Source organism: Hevea brasiliensis, chromosome 16 (genome assembly GCF_030052815.1).
Source record: "Hevea brasiliensis isolate MT/VB/25A 57/8 chromosome 16, ASM3005281v1, whole genome shotgun sequence".
Taxonomy (NCBI): Eukaryota; Viridiplantae; Streptophyta; class Magnoliopsida; order Malpighiales; family Euphorbiaceae; genus Hevea; species Hevea brasiliensis.
Genome location: NC_079508.1, coordinates 51,841,203 through 51,862,393, shown reverse-complemented (window position 1 = coordinate 51,862,393; position 21,191 = coordinate 51,841,203). Strand labels below are relative to the sequence as shown.

General features: G+C 32.8%; 2 protein-coding genes across 3 annotated transcripts; one reads left to right on the top strand and one right to left on the bottom strand.

The window, feature by feature from the left end:
* The first annotated feature begins 185 nt into the window (after positions 1-185).
* On the top strand, positions 186-2,409 carry LOC110665560 (small ribosomal subunit protein S13, mitochondrial). 2 transcript variants are annotated; one of them, XM_021825745.2, is made up of 5 exons: positions 186-385; positions 1,228-1,452; positions 1,547-1,670; positions 1,894-1,972; positions 2,197-2,409. In XM_021825745.2, exons 1-5 carry the CDS (start codon positions 317-319, stop codon positions 2,207-2,209), a joined length of 510 nt encoding a protein of 169 aa, XP_021681437.1. In that variant the 5' UTR covers positions 186-316; the 3' UTR covers positions 2,210-2,409. The 2 variants fall into 2 exon arrangements, with proteins under 2 accessions (XP_021681437.1, XP_021681439.1); XM_021825747.2 differs by lacking the exon at positions 186-385 and adding an exon at positions 420-571.
* A 2,477-nt stretch (positions 2,410-4,886) lies between these two features.
* On the bottom strand, positions 4,887-7,882 carry LOC110665559 (uncharacterized). Its single transcript, XM_021825744.2, has 4 exons — positions 6,663-7,882; positions 5,944-6,063; positions 5,704-5,845; positions 4,887-5,608 (listed from the first exon to the last, which is right to left on the bottom strand). The coding sequence occupies exons 1-4, from the start codon at positions 7,415-7,417 to the stop codon at positions 5,414-5,416; spliced, it is 1,212 nt and encodes a 403-aa protein (XP_021681436.2). The 5' UTR covers positions 7,418-7,882; the 3' UTR covers positions 4,887-5,413.
* Between the last annotated feature and the right edge of the window lie 13,309 nt (positions 7,883-21,191).

Here is a 21,191-nt window from a genome sequence, read left to right as displayed (position 1 = left end):
AAATAAAAAGGGTTATAATAAAAAAAATTTGATGTTGAGGAAGAATAAATTAAGAAAAAAATAAAAAAAAATAGTATATATTTTTTATATTTAAAAAAAAATAAAAGATGGATAAATTTAAAAAAATATAAAAAAAAATATTCATAACTTTTATCATAAAATAATTACTTAACTCTCTTTGTCTTTATTTCTCCCCATCATCCCTCACATTCCAAACAGACCGTTATTAGCGATGATTTAGCATAGAAACAACAACGTTGTTCAGCTGTTGCATCACAATCCTCTTTCATTCTCTGGGTATTAACTTGGGATTGCAATGTTTGGTTCGCGTGGATCTTTTGGATTACTCGACAATATTAGTCGAGCTCTCTTTCAAAATTTGTCGGTGAGTTTCACTGATTCTCATCTACCGAGAAAAGTGCTCTGGATTTGTTAATTTGGTGATTACGATATCATATTCTACAGTTGAGGATCCATCAATTGGATGTTCTGTGTATGTGTTTACTGCATTTTGTTTCCTTGATCTCTCGTTTGGTTACCTACAAATCAAAGTGGAAGAAAGCGACCCATGGTCTGGTTCTTGTTTTTTAGTGTCTGTTTAATTGTGCTTTTCTGGTCAGCAATTACTGTCATAGTTTTGTTATTCTAATTCTTGGTAATGTTTATGGTATTCTCTGCTTGGTTTCATTTCATTGCTATTTTCAATTTCTCATGCTTCGTTTCAATTACAATCCACTGCAAAACCCTAAAATGGTGATGACCATCTCGTCACAGACCAGTTTATTTGATTCCGTTAACTATGTATTATGTTTATGACTTTATGCTATTTCTCTTGTATCTTTTCTGTTAAAATTTGGAAACTTTTTTATTTGGGTCTTAAAACCAGAACTTCGATTCACTTAATCACTTCTGTGCAGAGAAACAAAAGAAGATTTTGAACTGCTACTCAAATAACTCTTTTGATTTGAATTAAACTATCAAATAGGTGATTGGTTTTATTAAGCGCAGGTTCAAAATTAGTGAATACTGATTAGTTCTTGGCATGCAGCATAGAATTAAAGTTCTATGTATTTTTTTTATCAAATAATAATAGTTGACGCATGCTCATTTGGATGTTGATTCTAGTTTTTTATGTCCCTCCCTAACGATTTATATTTTGAAAGATTGCGACTTCCGAACCTTGCAAGCTTATTTTTTTGGATGTTCTCTCACAACTTCCTTTCACAGTTTCGTTGCCAAAGGGTCCAATGCCTTCGCATTGGTAATGCTGAAATCCCAAATGACAAGCGCTTGAGGTTTGCTCTTCAGCACATCCAGGGAATTGGCCGCCAAAGAGCTCACCAAATCCTAAATGACCTTAGCATAGGGAACAAATTTGCCAAGGACTTGACTGGATTGGAGCTCCACTCTCTTAGAGATGAAGTCTCTAAGTACTTGATTGGAGAAGACCTAGTAATCTCTCTCACTCTCTCTAGCAGTTTCTTTACTCTACTTTGTTTTCCTTTTGAGTTCCTCGCACTAACTGATTCAATTTTGGGTGGAATAGAAGCGATGTGTTAGAAGTGATATACAGAAATTGGTAGATGTTCGGTGCTACAGAGGATTCAATCATGTTTGCCTGTTGCCATGCAGAGGACAGCGAACTAGCACTAATGCCCGGACCAGGAAGGGTAAGAATGTTATTAATAGAGGAAATAGAGAGTTTGTTACTTGTCTAATCCAGTGACTTGTATTTATCAATTAAAATGCAAATCAGTCTTGTTTAGGAATCAGATTGGAACGCAGGACCTCATTTTGAGTCGACCAATTCAGTTGTTCAAAGCAATTCCATTTGTCCTTTTTTATTGGCAATTATTTTTTATTATTTTCATTTCTTTTTTCATTATTGCTCAGATCAAAGAAATCGTGATAGAAGCAAGTGGGATGCACATCAGTCTCTGGCAGAAACGATGCAGAAGCGTCAAGAAAGAAGGTAGGAGTGGTCAGCATGAGAGTCAATAATAGCTTTTGCACTGATTAACTTGCTCATATTTATCTGCTAGTTTTGGCTTTGCAATAATAACTCTTGTTTTCATGGTTAATGTCAATTGTGAACGTTTTTGTACTGGCGGCCAACTCATGGCATTACAAAAAACCATCCTGGGCAATCCATATCTAATGCGTTCTATTTATAATTGTCAATCATTGATATGCCAGATTTGCAGGATAAGTGGATGCGAATCTCAAACTAGCTGATTGTTTTACAGGCAAAACCTCTTAATTCAAGTAGTGTGGCAAAAGCATGACATTAATTAATGACATTATCATTACCTTGAATTTAATTGTAAAATGTACAATTCCAGCTAAATCTATCCAATTGATTTCATACCCTTCAAAGGGTCTGAGAGTGGACGATCTTGGATTTGAGTATGAGACTTTCTGCAGTCAAATTTTCCATTTTTATGGTGAATGCTTTGAAATATAGGGTTGCCTTTAATGGCTTACTTATTTTGTGTATTTTTGTTTTGAAAGCAACTCGTTGTGTACGTAAACTTAAATCAATTTTTTTTCTCATTTTAAAATAAAAATTAAACCAAATTTAGTAGACAATCAAACGGAATTGAACAAACTAAATATTTTTTTAATCAGTTTCAAATAATAACTGAATTGAATTTAATAAAAAACTGATCATAACCGAGTCAAATTTAGTAGAATAAATGGGACATAATCAAACTGAATTATTTTATGCAAGTCGAACACTGCACACCTCTTGTGATCTCCTTAAATAGAAGGAATAGTTCCATAGGATCGTAGGCTTTTCAACCGCATTATGGGCCTAGGATGAAAAGCCTATTACATCTACGTCGGCCTATGGCCTTGAAACGCAACGTTGCGTACGCAATCGTAGTACCGAGAACGTGGATGCTCCCGAAGTTCTTCGTTAGGATAAGCAATTAGCAAGCTCTGGAGTTCTTGGCCGTCCGTTGGGCTACCGAGAAACAGTGGCAGAAATAGAAGAGACTGAAAAAAAATGGCAAGAACACTGGAAATGCTGGTGGCCCCTTTGCTATGACCACTAACATGCAACGGTTGTTGAAGCAAGTCCCTCTAGTACTTAGTAGCTGGTTTAGAGGAAAAATTTTAAAATCCAACCGTAGCATCGATAATTAGAGTTTATTACACTGCACAAAATAAATTTTTAGGCATTGAGGTTAACTCGACGTCTCTGCCCTTTTGACCAATCTAGTGTTTGCTCCCTATTGCAGTAAAAATCTTTTCCACTATCCTTACCTTCCGTTTGAAAAATATAATTTTACAACAATTCAATTCTTTAATTGTTTTTAAAAAAATATATTAAAAGAAATAAAATTTATATATAATTGTGTAAAAATTATTTTAATTTTTTTATAAATGATTTATTTGAAAAAACCCTCAAAGAGCCTCAACCTTAAAACTGTCTTTAATAATATTTTTAAAGGTGCATATCCTTATTATTTTTGGTAATTATACAAACATAATAATTTAAGCATAATAATATTAAAATGTTTCTAAAATCGTAAATTTTAATTAGAGTATCAAATAAATATTAAATAAAATAAAACAAAGAGAGTAATTAAACCAAAGGAAGAACCACAAATAATTGCAATAACACAATGCTAATGACGGTTGCTTTAGGATCGATTTCTTCCAAGTTTCAAGACATTGACTAGGCTTGTGATGACTTGGAGCACAAGAAATTTCAGCTATAGCCCCCGAGCACAAATGGAAAAAACTTGATTAGCACAACTAGTTTTGAATGGCCACAGTCGCAACGGTTAGGTCAGTAAAATGTTGGACTTGAGCTTGTCCTCCCTAAAGGAGCCGACTGGTCCGTCAATTCCTACCTTTCCAAGAACCCATCTTTTTCTTTATTCTTTGCACTGGTTTCATACATTTCCAAGAACCCACCTAGCTCCTCCTTGTAATGCCCACTGGCTTCCCAGAAATCATCAGCTCTAGTTCCTCGACTATTTGGATAAACCAGAATCGAACATGGAAAGCGAGGAAGCGGCTAAATTCATCCAAAATGTACGCACATAACGAAAACAATCTCGAGCAACAAAACTATGTCTAAGAGTAACAAATCGGCCTGGTTCCCGCTGGGCGAGCACCACCGATCCAATTAGACTCGGCTAACAAGCCAAACTAGATAAACACTCGATCAAAATCAACGTACTTGATTCAATTGCTGCCAGTATTTTTTTCATTATATTTTATGATTTAATTTTGTATTGAAACTGAATTTATTTCAGCTCAACTCAAATCCTATTTTCAAGAATCCAAACCGAAAACTGGCCGGATCAAAATCCAAATGACAACCAGTCAACAGTTAGTAAAGCAGCTTTCCCAAAGGGAAAGGCGACTTGGGGAGAGAGAGAGAGAGAGAGAATAGGTTTGGCATAATTCAACCAGACTAGATTGTCAAGTATTAAAGTTGAATTGATATTCAGAATACAAGGATATGAATATGCATGCAAGACAAGATTTTAAAAAAATAGAAATTTGCAATTCTATCACTAAGCAACACAATATCTAACAAAAGATTCTACCGCTAGAAAAACTGGGAACAAAATAGTGCTCCTAATAATTTCTTATAAAACAAATCCCAACACTATTTGGCAAGTACAAATAGAGAACTATTTGCCTGTAGCTTCTACCTTATCATGTGCAAAAAGATTGTGTTGGCATAATTTAAAGATACACCTAAACACTAAACTAAACCTGCAGCTGCATACACAATGGATTTCTTCATGTAGAAAAATGTAACACGCTTGCAAACTATCCTTTTGAATTTCATCTAAATTGTAAAATAAATGTGGAACACAACAAAAACAAACTACAAATTCATGAAAGTAAGATCAACAACATTTAGATACCATTCCATCATATATCTCACAACATTTAATAGGTACAAGTTTGAAGCATCCAAATAAGATGGTGTTTTTAGTAGAGCTATCCCTTCGACAAGACAAGCACAAAACGCCAATCTAGTGTTTCCAATTCACCCAGATTTTGGCACCAAATTTGTGCTCACAACTAGGGAGAGAATGAAAACACAGGATTCTCAAACACAAAAGGCAGAGCGACTAAAGCACACAAACCCCTCCTATGGAGAAAACCCATGTATCCATTTCAACCCAGAATATGGGCTATGTAGCACCCCCTAACTCAGACTCCATCACCTATCTGGGGAGAACGCAAACACAGGTCATTCCTAACCGACTACTCTGCACAAATGATCCTTAGCCTGTAGTTAGCTAACAGATACTTATCTGGGACAATGACACAACATATGTATGTTGAGAGGGGGGAGAGAGAATAGTGAGAAAGAAAAGGAAGAACGGCGGGGAGGGCCGATACGACGGGAGGTGTTGAAAGAGGCCTAGGAGGAGGTTTATTTATTCAATGCTTCTTTTGGTTGGCCGTCAGCTCTTATCGGCGGCAATGCCCCAACCCCACGCCTACCAACAAGAATAGGTTTAGAGCGAACCAAACCGTCGCGTGGAGGAGAAAGAACCACTGGCAAATAACCATTTGTGTGACAATGGAATATGGAGTTCTTGAATTGGTTCTTGAGGGCTTCTTTGCCCTGGACATATGTAAACGTAAGCAACATCAATTAAAAAGATAATAAAGAAAAAGACTCAAGTGAAAAAAAAATTCCAAAAACTTTTGGATATGGACCTGTATTACTGCACAGGAGATTTCACATGTTTTCTTGTTGACAGAAACTTCCCATTTATACTTGTGGAAAGACTTGCAAAACCTCGAAGCTGCAACTACGCTTGTGAAATTCACAAATGCATAGCCGTAGTTCGCTCGATTCCTGATCACACCAAATTCAAATCTCAATGCTCACAAAAAAAATAATGAGAACGAAAGCTGCGATCAAAATTGGGGCAGGAAGGATACAGCTATACTAACCTGAAGTCCATAGGCAAATAAAGGAAATCGTACTCAGACTTCAAAGGGTCAGACTGCAACTTGGCCTTTCTGTTTTCTTCCAGGCAATGCTTGTCCAGTATGCGCAGCAGATCGTGCCTTCTGCTCCATATTACCATAAACAAACAATTAATTAAAGAAAGGCCTTTAATAAATGTATTAAAAAAAAATGGCATCAATGCATTGCATGCATGCGTAAATGGAATTGGCACAAAAGCATTGGGGTCTCTATTGTTTACGAGGCATTAAAAATCAACTAAATTCCTGATTCCTTTTTTCAGTAAAACAGAATAAAGACGAAAAAAGGAGGAAAAAAAAGAAAAGGGAGGCAAAACGATGACCAATAATCCTTGCCCCTTTCCATTTTTTAGAATCTTTTCGGTTACAGAAAGCTGCAGGAATCGCAAACACACGCACAGAGAGGGAGCCAGAGAGAAAGGAAGAGAGGATATGGAGAAGAGGGGGGGGGGGGGGGGGTGGGGGGGGTTTGGAGGTGTAGAAAAGCAGAACACAAAGACTAGAATTACCGAGGAAATGATCTGTGTTGGCAATAACTGTAATGGGAAAAAAGAATGAAAAGGACTATCCTAGAGTAGCATATACAAAAACAGAAAATAATTAAGCATGTGATCACCCAAATGTTTGAGGGATGGGAAGAGAGAGAGAGAGAGAGAGAGAGAGAGAGAGAGAGAGGAACCTACCCAAGCTGGTTTGGAATATTTCTGATCATTAAACTGGTTTTTCCATCAAGTTCAATTTCATTATCAGATAAAGAAGAAGATAGAACTCCATCACCACCATCAACCTTCTCATCTAACTTGCTTCCGATGCCAGCACCGCCACTCTTATTGTCCAATGAGGGCTTCTTTGGTACCCATAATCTCTCCGCACAAAAGTCCCTACTATCTCTTTTCTTTGAACTCATCCTCGATGCTAAATGCCTGGGCGAATACCTATTTTCTGCTCTCTTCTCTCCACAGCCAAAAAACCCAAAATCGCGCATACCCTTAACCGTCTCTTCCATTATCGCGTCAGCAAATCCCTTCTGATGCTCAATGATAGAGTAGTATGAGCTCGGGTTAGCCGCTACTGGCTGCGCATTTGTGTTGTAGCTAACCGATCTGTCCACATGCCCAGCATAGAACGGCATCGTGTTCGCTACGAAGGGCTGCTTATTTGAGTTATAGTACACCATTGTTGCTGGTGCTGAGTATTCCCAAGCTGGCGTGGGCACACAGTCTGGGGAGCAAATCCCACCATGAGCAACCAAAGGCATAGGCTGAGCCGCGGCTTGTGAATGGTTATGAAGAAGAAAGTGCTTCAACGGTAGCACGAGCTCAATCTTTGTTGGCGATAATGGTTTGATAAAAGGTGTGGCGTGGGGGTTCAAACGTTTGGAGCAAGGGTTAGATTTTAGCCCTGGGGAAGCCATTGAAAGAGGTGGATTCTGGCACATGATACAGAGAAAAAGAAGAAGACGACTTACAAGGCAAAGGACGAAATTGATCTCCAGAGAATTTGAAAGATGCTTATAAATACAAATCCTGCAGAAGCAAACAATTTCCCCTCTTGCGGCTAAAGAGTGCCGAAGAACTGAGAATAAGGTCAACAGAACCCAGAAGTGAAAGCGGAAAAGCGAAGCACGGAGAGACTGGGGAGTTTAGCTTGGTGGGAAGCGAAGAGGCGGTGTCGATGAGGCCGTAGAGAGAGAGTTTGTCTCCCTTAGTAAGATGTAAAATCAGCGTAATAATGGAAATTGGATTTGGATATCACTCGATATACCTTCTCATTTAATGTTGGCCTCCATTGCAAGACAAATCAAACCTATATATGGCGGCGTGATGTGCGAGAGAGAGAGAGAGAGGCATGCACACTTGCAGCGCAAAACCGATCTTGTCTGCAATCTGCCCTTCTGCAATATCGTGACTGTGACTTTCCACATTTTTCATTTTATTTTATTTTCGTTTTAGTACACTTTACATAAAAATTATGAGATTATATTACGAAACCTTTTAATATGAACTTTTTCACTGCATGCAGATAATTATTAAAATTTAATTGATAAATTATTTAATAATATTTTAATAAAAAATATCTTTTAAATTTCAAAAAATATTTATATAATACCATTATAATATAAAAAATAAATAGCATTTGAAAAAATAATAAATAATCAAATTAATAATGTAAAATATTTTATAAAATTATTAATAATGTAAAATATTTTATAAAATTAATGATAATGTAAAATAATAATGCAAAAGTTTGATGCTTAGAATTTCTATTTGCCTCCTCGTTTATTGTAAAGTAGCTATATATAATAAATTTTAACACAACGAATTTTTTTAACAATGTGATTTAAACGTCCTTAAGTTATAATTAATGACAATATAATTTTTTTATTATTGAATATATTTATTAACAATTTATAAAAAAAATTATTTTTTTAATATTTATGAAAGTCAAACTTAAATTCTCTTATTAAAAACATAATAAAACTTACCACTGTAAAACACTAGTTGGTAATATATTAATTATTTTTAATAATGTGATTTACATTTCCAAAATTATAATAAATGTAAACATTAAACTAAAAATGAAATTTAATTTTTTTAATCAAAATAGGATGATCTAATATAAACTCAGTTTCATAATTAAAAAATAAGTTTGATAATTATTATATCAAATATTTATATTTAAATTTATATAAAATTAATTAAAATATATATAGTAAAAGCACAAATTTATATATAAATATTAAACTTATATTAGATACACATTTAATAAAAATTAAAAAAATTTAAATAAAAATATATTTGTGAGGATGAATTTTTAATTTAATGTCTCACAAAAATTCATTGTCATATAAGGTCTGATGAGAAAACTCTCACTAATCTTTCTACTGGTTTGAGTTCCCACATCTCTTTTCCTTTTTTATTTTCATTTTCTTTTAATAGCGGTAGAGCTAAACAATAATATTTGGAGAGTCAAATAAAATTATAAAATATTTTATTAATAATTTATATTTACTGATAATTAAAAATGTATATTTTTTATATTTATATAAATAGTTAAAATATATTGTATAAAATATTTTAATTCTAAATCGTTATACTTTCAAAATAATATAAATTCCTTAAATTATTAATTTAATTTGTTTTATTTATTAATTTTTTTAAAAGTAAAACATATTTTAAAATAAAATAAATTTAAACCTTTTTTATTTTAAATATAAAATACCAATAAATAAAATATTTATTAGTTAAATTAATATGAAATTTATAATTTATATTTATTAAAAAACTTATAATTTTTATTTATTGTATAAATATTAATATGTAAAGTATAATTTTAAGAAATTTTTAATAAAAAATTCAGAGTTGGTGGAAAGGTTTGGTGCTCCGTGTACTTGCGTTCAATATCTTTAATATATTTATTTAAAAAAATTAAAAATTAATTTATTATAAAATTTTATTTTATCATTTTCTTTAATTTGAATTTGATTTGCCGTTTGTTCATAAAAAGAATTAATTTGCCGTCGTATAATAGAAATGAGCGTGATATGAAATGTTAATATATATATATATATATATCATAAAAAGAATTAATTTGCCGTCGTATAATAGAAATGAGCGTGATATGAAATGTTAATATATATATATATATATATATATATATATATATATATATATATTTTTAATAATTTAATATAAATATTTAATTTAATAATTATTTAATTCGCTTTTTGAGCTTTTATTCTTTTGATATGATTCCATCTCAGCAGGGCACAACCACTCACATGTCTTCATACACGCGTCATCCTGGGTAATAAGCAACACGCAACACATGTGCAACCTCCAGGCACTCGAGCAGCCCAAGGAAAAAGAGCCATGTAGCATTAAATGAAAAGAGGGGTTCGAGGTTGGCGTTTGGCATGGAATCCTGGAGTCGTAGAAAAAAAGGACAAATTTTCCATGGAAAAATCCTGCCATTAACATCTCTGAGTTTCAAGCTGGACATGCTAAAGGGGTTTAGGTTTTAATTTTTTTAATTTATTGAGCCATGCAAAAACTCCGCCTAAGTAGTTTGCGCTTAGTCGGTCTCAAGCCCGGATAAAGGAGGAAAATTGCGGTAGGTGACAACCAGCGTAAAAATTTCGTCACACCCTATGATATGGATTCAAATGATATAAACGTTGGGGCGTCCTCTACTAACGACGCGCTACATCGGAGCCCGATGTAGTGATAAATATGCAAGGGTGTAGGGCGTTCACAGAAAGCGATGCGCCATGCTGGCGCCCGGGTGTGGTGTTAAGTGAGCAAGGGTTCCCACATCATGGACGGGTGTGGGTAAAGAAGTTAGTCCATAGGACAGATAATAGAACAAATAGTGGAACAGAACACAAGATAGACATAGAAAATAATAGAAGATATCATAGAAGGAGACCAATTAGGAAGGAGCAGGATAGGAGGAGGATCAGGGTTGGTACTTGGAATGTTGGATCACTTACAGGAAAATTAATGGAGCTTGTGGATACCTTGGAAAGGAGAATGGTGAATATTGCTTGCATTCAGGAGACTAAATGGGTAGGAGAGAAAAGTAAGGAAGTGGGTAATTCAGGTTACAAATTGTGGTTTACCGGAAAGGAGAGAAACAAGAACGGAGTGGGTATAATCATAGACAGGACATTGAAAGACGCAGTAGTAGCTGTGAAAAGAGTAGGAGATAGAATTATACTAGTAAAGCTAGTACTAGACGGAGAAACAATAAATATAGTTAGTGCTTATGCCCCACAAATAGGACTAGACAGTGAGAGTAAACAAAGGTTTTGAGAATATATGGATGATTTAATGCAAAGCATACCGAATGAAGAGAATGTTTTCATTGGTGGAGATTTGAATGGACATGTAGGAAGTGATAGGCAAGGTTATGAGAATGTTCATGGAGGTTTTGGTTTTGACAGTCGAAATGAGGAGGAAAAAAGCATCCTGGATTTTGCTATGGCATACGACCTAATACTAGCAAATACCTACTTTATAAAAAGAGAGTCACATCTAGTGACTTTCAAAAGTGGGCAACATAGAAGCCAAATCGACTTCCTCTTAACCAGGAAGACAAATAGAGCTCTATGCAAGGATTGCAAAGTCATTCCAGGAGAGGCTTTAACAAGTCAACATAGGTTGGTGGTCTTGGATGTCAAGTTTAGGAACAATTCAAGTAAGGTCAGAAGAAATAGTGTAGCTCGAACAAAGTGGTGGGAGTTCAAAGGAGTAAAGCAAGTGAAGTTCAAAAATGAGCTTCTTGAGTCTGAAGTATGGAAGCTAGATATGGAGGCCAATGATATGTGGATACAGATGGCATCAAAGATTAGAGAAGTAGCTAGAAAAGTACTTGGGGAGTCTAAAGGACATGGACCACCCTCAAAAGAGAGATGGTGGTGGAATGAGGAAGTACAAAAGGCAGTGAAGAGAAAAAGGGAATGGTATAAGAAATTACCTAAATGTGATAATAATGAGGCATATGAACAGTACAAGATAGCAAAGAAAGAGGCAAAAAAGGCAGTTAGCCAAGCAAGAGCACAGGCCTTTGAAAAGTTATATGAGAAACTTGGAACTAAAGAAGGGAAAAAAGATATTTATAGATTAGCAAGGAGTAGAGAAAGGAAATGTCAAGATCTCAATCAAGTTAGGTGCATTAAGGATAAAGAAGGAAAAGTGTTGGTGAAAGATGAGGACATTAAAGAAAGATGGAGAAATTATTTTAATGATCTCTTTAATAATAGTCAAAATGGAAATAACGTGAATATAGATTATAGAACAATAGAAAAGAATGTAAATTATACTAGAAGGATTAGATCTTTAGAAGTAAAGGAAGCACTTAAGAGAATGAAAGTAGGTAAAGCCTGTGGACCCGATGAAATACCAATTGAAGTGTGGAAGTATTTGGGAGATATGGGAGTGGCATGGTTGACTAAATTATTTAATAAGATTCTAAACTCAAAGAAAATGCCTGATGAATGGAGGAAGAGTATTTTAGTACCTATTTTTAAAAATAAGGGAGACATACAGAGTTGCTCAAACTATAGGGGAATTAAACTCATGAGCCATACTATGAAGTTGTGGGAGAGAGTTGTGGAGCATCGACTACGCCATGATACTTCTATCTCTCTCAATCAATTTGGTTTCATGCCCGGTCGTTCAACTATGGAAGCGATCTTTCTCATTAGAAGCTTGATGGAGAAATATAGAGATGGGAAGAAAGATCTACACATGGTTTTTATTGATTTGGAGAAGGCTTATGATAGTGTTCCAAGAGAGGTCTTATGGAATGCGTTAGAACAAAAGAGGGTATCTATTAGGTACATACAAGTATTGAAAGATATGTATGAAGGAGCAACTACTATTGTGCGCACAAGGAGGGGACACAAGAGATTTTCCGATCTCAATTGGATTACACCAAGGATCACCATAAGCCCTTACCTTTTACATTAGTTTTAGATGAACTGAAACATATACAATATAGTATTCCTTGGTGCATGATATTTGCGGATGATATTGTTCTGATAGATGAGACACGAGAAGGAGTCAATAGGAAGCTAGAACTTTGGAGAAGTACTCTAGAGTCAAAGGGTTTTAAGTTAAGTAGAACGAAGACAGAATACATGCATTGCAAGTTCAGTGAAGGCCAAACTGGTGATAGGGAAGGAGTTAGTTTGAATGGAGTGGCACTGTCCCAAAGTAATCACTTTAAATATCTAGGCTCACCCTTCAAGTAGATGGGGATGTGAGGAGGATGTTAGTCATAGGATTAAAGCCGGATGGTTGAAGTGGAGACGTGCCACGGAGTTTTATGTGATCGTAAGATTCCCAATAAATTAAAAAAATTTTACCGCATGACCATACGACCGGCTATGCTATATGGTAGTGAGTGTTGGGCACTGAAAGAGTCGTATGCATCTAAGATAAGAGTTGCAGAGATGAGAATGTTAAGGTGGATGAGTGGTCATACTAGACTAGATAAAGTCCGTAATGAAAGTATTAGAGAAAAGGTAGGAGTGGTGCCAATTGAAGATAAGTTGAGAGAAGGGAGATTGAGGTGGTTTGGTCATGTGAAGCGTAGACATACGGAGGCTCCAGTTAGACAAGTAGAGCACATTAGGCTAGAGGATAGAAAGAAAAAAAGGGGTAGACCTAAATTGACTTGGAGGAGAGTAGTACAGCATGACTTAGAAGCATTACACATTTCTGATGATTTAACCCAAAATCGTTCAGAGTGGAAAAAGCGAATCCATATAGCCGACTCCAAATTTTTGGGATAAAAGCTTAGTTGAGTTGAGTTGAGTTGAGTATTGAGCCATGCAAAACCCCAGAAATCTAAAAAAGCCCTCCTCGCTCTCCATCTTTCTCTGAACAATGCCGCTTTGGCTTTAGCAAGCGAGAACAAGAACATTGTCTACCTGAACAAGCTTTGAGATTAGGGTTTCTGCGTTTGGGTGGTTAATTTCATTGTCTTTATGTGCGAGCCCCATTAGCCGATCGGTCACTTTCATTCCATGACCTTTGCTTTGCTCCTACTGCTATCAAATCAAATGCTTAAAACAATGTTAACAAGCAAGATATCCTATACTGTTCAGGACTAAGCTGTGTTAATGATTAACAAGGGTTGAGAGAGCTGAATATTTTTTTAACAACACTTGATCTGCAGGGTGAAATCAGTAGGGTAATAATAATAATAATAATAATAAAATTTTATAAAATAATATATCATATAATATATTAAATTTTTTATTACAAATAAAATTTAAAATAAATTAATCAATCATAATAAAAAATTAATATAAAAATAATTTTCAATAATCAACATGTTTTACAATTATTTTAGTGCATCAAAATATTAAAATAATCATTACACATTTTATTTATATCTTAAATTTTTATATATTATTTAAAAGATTAAAATAATTTATGTAAATAAATTATATAGTTATAAAAATATTTAAAATTAAATATATCATTTTAAATTTTTTATAAAGTTGGGCGGGTAAATTGCACCGTAGCTCCGCCACTGTTGATCTGTTTGTAAAATTTTTATTATAATATATATAAAATAACATATAATATGTACATAACATTATGAAAAAATTAATATATATTTTTTTCTTGATAAGATTGGAGAGGATATGATATTAATAGATAGTATCAGTAATGTAGAGTGTGTAGGATGTGATGCATGGCCTGACCCGGTGGAAAAGAAGCAAAATAGTGATAGTTGGTGAATGGAGATGACAAGCTGAGGCGGTGGAGGTAAGAGAACAGGGGTTTTGATGGGATTTGCTGCTTTGTGGCTACTTATTTTATTCAGGAAAATGGAAAGGCTGTCATGTCACCTGTCATTTGGTAAGCAGAGAAAGGACAGAGTGAAGGGATTTGTTTCCCCATTTTTTGCAAACTCTGATTTCTGAACCTCGTCAAAAACCCAATCTGCTTGGCCATTTCAATGGGATATCATGGGATTTGGAATATCTGTTCGGATATCCTAACTGTGCTGCCATAATTTGGAATTCCAATTCCAATTCCAATTCTTTACTTGTTTTAGTTCGATTTTAATTGGAATCCTTGTTCTATTATTCCGTGGTCAAGTCCTCCCATTTCAATGAACAGCGAGGGTTGCTCCTGTCACTTGAGTCGGATATATATGGTCTCTCGCATGAAAGGGTTAGGTTTCAAGACTCTATGTCCATTGATGTGTATAAGTAATTTATGTAGATTAATATATCTTCATAAAATTATTATAAATTTATTAAAAAATATATTTTATTACTAAATTATTTATATAAATGCATTTATTTTTGAAAATAAAATAATTGTATTTTATAAAATTTTAGTACGAATTAATAAATTTTAATTTAAAATGATTGAATATTTTTAAGAGATTATAAAAGTTCAAATTCTAATTAGAATTAAAGTTAATTATAATTTTTTTAAAACAAATTAGCGTGTTTACTTGCTTATTAATAAATTTGTGGCTTTTTTTATATGGTTATTGATTGCGATTCTTTTAACTTTTCGTTATGTGCATTGTGCAAGAATAAAGTTTTTAAAATTTATAATTAAGTTTCTATATATGTTAATAGTCTTTGTACTCTGTTTTGGAAAATAAAGTAACCCATGTAATGAACTTGAGAGAATCAACGATTCATGATAAAAGGAAATTTTTGATATTGAATGGAATAGAACAATAAAAATTGAACACTTGGACAACTTATTATTTTGTATTTTTTCTCCATGTTTTTCATTGGATTTACAGAGAAGCAAATATTAAAAAATAAATAATTAAAAAAAAAACTAATAAAATCAAAGAAATTTAGAACAACAGACATTATAAAAAAATAACGAGCTGAAAAAGTATATACGTATAAAAAATTAACTAATTAGTTTTAATATTTTAGTAATGATTGGTCTAAATTTAAATAAATTTATCTCATTTATTATGAACTCTTATTTTAGTCCACTCTTTTATTTTCATTTGTTTAACTCAATTAAGTGATATGGTAATAGAACAAGTCGAGCTCGAATTTAATTTTAGTTTAGTTTCAAGCTTAAGATTTAAGTATCAATCGGATATTAATTGTCACTTATAGATGAGTGCTAAGATTCTCACCTTGAAAATAAATAACAAGTTAAAAAGGCATATATTAGTGAAAGATAGACTAATTAATTGGTTAGCTTTAACTTTTTAGCAATGGTTGATTGAAATCCAACTATGCCTAACTCATACTTCTTGAATTCTTATTTCAGCTTATTTATTCACTTCTATTGCACGTTGAACACAAAGCCTTATCCTTCTTATACAATATAAATTATCTGACCATTAAATGCTATGTGTCTTTAAAAAAAAAAAAAAAAAAAGTTGTATAAAACATAGTAATCAGGTACCATGTATAGGTAGCAATATCTCATAAACTGTCTCACTACCTCGAAGTGCACCTTGTGCTCTTATATTACTCAGAAAAGAGCCCTTAATACAATCCGCGAGGCCAACTAATCGTATTATTAGTCAATACATCAAAGGCTAACTACTAGCTCTTTGAATGATCTCTAGGCTAATCGATCTCCCTATTTTGTAGTCATAATCTTGAAATTTTAAAATATACGACCTAGCAACACCTAAAAAGAAAGATGTAGGCAACCCTGAGATAGCTCAAACACTCATCCAACTTACGAGTTATCCGTTCTTTGTTAACAGGTCAGTTTGACCACCTATCTAATTTAGTATACTTATACTTGTAGACTACCTATAATCACTATTTCATATAATATTAGAATCATCGTTACCTCAAGTATAGTATGCAATGACCTTATGCAAAGATCTTGTTAAACGAGACAATCCCACTTGACATAAGCCTTAACTTGTTTGCTTATTATTTGACATTTTATAATATATATAGTTATCTATTATTTTAGGCAGAATGTTCTCACTACCCTTTTTACTTATTCTTATTGTCCTTTGTCTTCCACTTCTATACTAGTTTAAGCATCGAATTTCCAAGTAGGATAATCTCCTTGGCCCTCTAAACCTTATTATCTTGCAAGAGAACCAGTTTGATCCCATTTGAGCTTTGTCCAAATTATCTGGGAGTAGTCGTAGCCTTCTTAGTATCCTACCAAAGTACTCGAAAACAATTGTATAGTTATTAGGAATGGCAACGGGTCGAGTTTTTACGGGTATCCGATCCGACCAAACCATAATATGATGGATTTTTGTATTATATAATTAGGTTTATGATGGGTTTGAGTTTGAAAAATAATACATATGACGATTCGGATTGGGTATGAGTTTTACATATTGGGTATCCATTACCCAAATCCATTTATATAAATATATTAAATATAAAATATATTTTTTTTTATAATAATATTCATAAATTTTTATATATTTTATTTTGTGTAAAATAGAATTTAAATATTTTATGAAATTATTAAATTTTCAAAATATAAATAATTAATTAAAATAATTTTTAATGTAAAATATTAATTAAAATATATAAAAATAAACTGGTTTAAAAATTTTTCGGATAATAATAATTAAGTTTATAATGGGTTCGGATAATTGAAAATAAATTTTAATCAATTTTTGGATGGATTTAGGTTTTAATAATATTATTCAAATTCAAAATCGAGTAGAGTAACTTTCACGAATACTCTACTTATTGCTATCCCTAATAGCTATCCTAAGCACCCGTATCACCTCATTTCCATACCATATGCATTGTACACTTGTCCATCCAGACACTCCAATATCATAAATTATCAACTTATAAAACAACGTTTCATTTTGAAACTGCAAAACATCATTGTTTATGGGCAAAATGAAAATTACCTCGTCTCCCTCACAAAATACCTCCATTACCTCAACTCAACTATATGAAATTTTCAATCAAATTTTCTAACCCATCTGGTTTCTTTTAGGCTTTTGGCCTCTGCGATTCATTTTGCTATTTAAAGACTCCATTTTTTTTCTTTACTCCCTTCAATCTCTCTTTGAAGACCTATATGTTTCCTCTTAGACTTGAACTCACTGAAAAGCTCTTGAATCGATGGAGAATTTTCGACGGACTTAATTTCATCTACCGCATGTGATAAATAACATGAGAATATTTGTCAATGAGATAAATCCAATTATATTATAACACATAAAGATGTAATAAAAAAAAACTTGTGGTTAGATTTTTACTCTACAATCTATTATAAATTTAAAATACAAATATAAAAAATTTAGATATTTAATAAAGAATTTTGAATAGTGAAAAAAGTCCTTAGCATGATATCAACCTCCTCATACCCAACTCCTGGTAATCAAACCTTCAACCCTATTTAAAGACAAATCAAGAAACTCAAACCGAGAGAAATTGCCAAAAGCCAAAGGAATTGGACAACGAAAGCTATTGCCAGAAAGATCAAGCTGCTTTGAGCTTAGAGATCAAAGTCCCATTACCTCGAAGATACAACAAGCATCAAAATGCCTTCATTGGGTCCTTCTATTTCTTGCTGGATTAATTAAGCGTGCTTCAACATAGGAACTCAAATTTTCTTCACGCCATAGCTGAGTAATTTTACTATGTCCAAAAATCCCACTTTAATTCTCCACAATGATATAATTTTCATTTCTTCCATTTTGTCATTCTCACTTTCTTTTTTCTTCTTCTTTTTCCATTTGTAACAGTTTATCTCTCTAACCCTATCTACTCATCCTCTATTAAATTTGTCAAGTTTCTTCTTTATTAGATAACATTTTTTATTTTCAGGAGATAAAGAAGCATCAGATCCTAAAGATCCTTGATAGCTTGGTGTTATTATTTTGTTAATGTATTTTACAGTCATATGATTAAATATTTTCTTATCAACGACTCAAATTATTGATAATTAAATATAAAATTTTGAGAAAACACAAAGATCATCAGCTACAATATTTTGAATTTCCTTGATCGTTTGGCTATGGAGCACACACACGTGTATAAGCCTCTCCTATTCTTCAACCACCTTTTGTTTCTTCAAAATCCAGGCCATAAGAGTATTCAGCCCAGTTTAGCAACAACCCTTGGGTATATAATGGGTTTGGGCTAAACCTCCCTTCTATTAAATGTCCAAGATATCCTATTTTAGGCTTTCAGCCCCAAACATGCTAGCCGATTTTTATATTATATTATGTCCAGGAGCTTTAATTTTGTTTATATATAATATGCTATTCTACATGAAAAATAATTAATTTTTTTTAATATATATAAATAACACATTTAATTTCATTTATTTCATAAAAAATAACTTATAAATGGAAAATATTTTTCATGAAAATTATTTTCTAAGAAAATTATTTAGTTAAAATGGTATTCTATGTCACTAATTTTAGAATTATTTAGCTCTAATAAAAAAATAAAATATGGGTTGGCAGTCATATCAAAGAAATAATATATTTTAAAATGGCAAATCTAAAATATTAATATTTTAAAAAAATGAAGTAAAACGGATTGCACCAATTCCAAATTTGGCAATTGGTAACATTACAATGTGGCAACCATATGGGTATCCCTCATCTTTATAGAACCTTTTCGTACAGAGAAAATAAAACCAACTCAAATGGAGAAGGTGTAATCGTTCTGGTTGCAGGAAAGACACAGACAATATCATCTCCCACCACGTGATTGGGCAAAAGCATCCCCCTATCCTTTTTTTTTTTTTTTTTTTTAATTTTAAGGTTGATTTGATCAAAACTCAAAACCCCACAAAATTAAATTTCGGAGCAACTTCCCATCAGCTCGTGGGAAAAGGATTTGTCAAAATTAATTATATTTGTTATCACCATACCCACCAGAGTAGTTCAAACTTTTAACACAGAAACTGTCTCATAATTCGTTGGCGTGGGCTTATGTGTTGCCTCAAACAGAAACCACTCCATGCATGATGATTTCCTTTGTAATGTCTCATCTTTTATTTTTGTAATATCAACTCTCCATGACAATCGAGTTTTCTTTTTTTCTTTTTTTTTTCACCTTTCTTGTTCTCAAGTTAACAACATAGTGTATGTAAGGATAAATTATTACCAGGTACTTATATTTTGTAAAAATTAATTGTTTAATTTATATTTATTAAAATTCAATAATGTCTTTATATTTTATAAACTCAAAATCTATTGTTTTTCTGTTAGATTTCTATCAAAAGAAATGTTAGTCAACTTGTTTTAATTTTAATCAAAAAGACTAAATAGTACAGATAAATAAAATTATAAGACTAAACAAGATAAATATTCAATGTTACAATAAGTTGACTAACGTATTTTTTGACATAAAGATTAAAGATTTTGATTTTACAAAATACATGAATATTTTAATTAATTTTTTAAAAATTAAGGAGTATATTGTTAATTTTGATAAAGGGACATTCTAACCAAGGAAAAGGATCAACAACAGTTGGGCTTTCCAATGTACAGAAAACAATCCTTTAATGGGTGAATTTGGGCTTCTCATAATGCAAGAAACTATTACCCAAAAAATATCAATGACAATATTGGACACTTGGAAAATTCCAATTATGCAAGTTTGGATTGGCTAGCCAACTGCTATTAAATTTTTTTTTTTAAAGTGATTAATTTTAAGAGTTCCCAAACAAAAAAAAAAAGGAAATTGATAATTATTTATATATAAGTGTGATTGTCTGGTAAGCAACTAAAACTTAGAATGATTACAGAATCAAACTGGAAAATAAAAATGGGACCAAATGTAGGACCCAAGTTCATTCAAGTAGCAGGTGAAGGACGCATAATAGTGGGCTATATCTAAAATCTTCCTTCATCACACAAAATCACTTCCAACAATGGCCTCCACATTCCACTTGCATTTATATGCTCAACTTGCCTTTCTCTGTGTTCCTTTCATGTATTATAAGGCATAGAACATTAGATCTCTTTCACTTATCTCCCCAATTGTCTGCTACTGTTTGTCCACAGTATAGGCCATTCAGTCCTCTCATTTTTCTTTTTACCATTTTTAAAGACTTCTTCTATGTGTCCGCACAAATCCTCAGGACATTTGGACATGTCCATTGTTTACTTGGGCTCCAGTCCAGGAGAGGGCTCTTTCACACCATAAAGTGTTTTACCATACTATAAGCTTTTATTTTTTAATTAAAATTTAAATTTAACACATCATAATTTTTTTTTTATATATTTCATAGGTATTCCCAATTCAACAGGTTAAGGCTAATTTTATTTCCACTGAATCGGCCTAAGCACTCCCGATAAATATTTTCTTCGTTTATAAAAATTGAATATTCATCCTTAGTTAGAAGATAAAGGTGTGATGAGTATGTTATTAGTATTATTATTGTAGAGCGTAGCTAGCTTTTTGGAAGGTGGGACAACATTATTAAGGTTGCAATGCAGTGTCTAATCGTGTTTAGGTGGTCGAAAAATAATAGAGATGATGCAGACAAATGATTCTCGACGGCTTCTTTGGTAAATACAAAAATTCAAGAGAAGTACCACAAAAGAAAGAAATAGTCGAGCAAATGTCCCCTCCATTGCAACCTCATGTTGGCTATAATATAGACCAATGACCACACTTCTCTTTTCAAATATAAACATTTTCAATATTAGTTTACAGGATTACTCTTTCTTTTTTTTTTTTTTAAATAAATAAACAAATATTCTAATTAAATAAATCAAGAAATTATAATAAA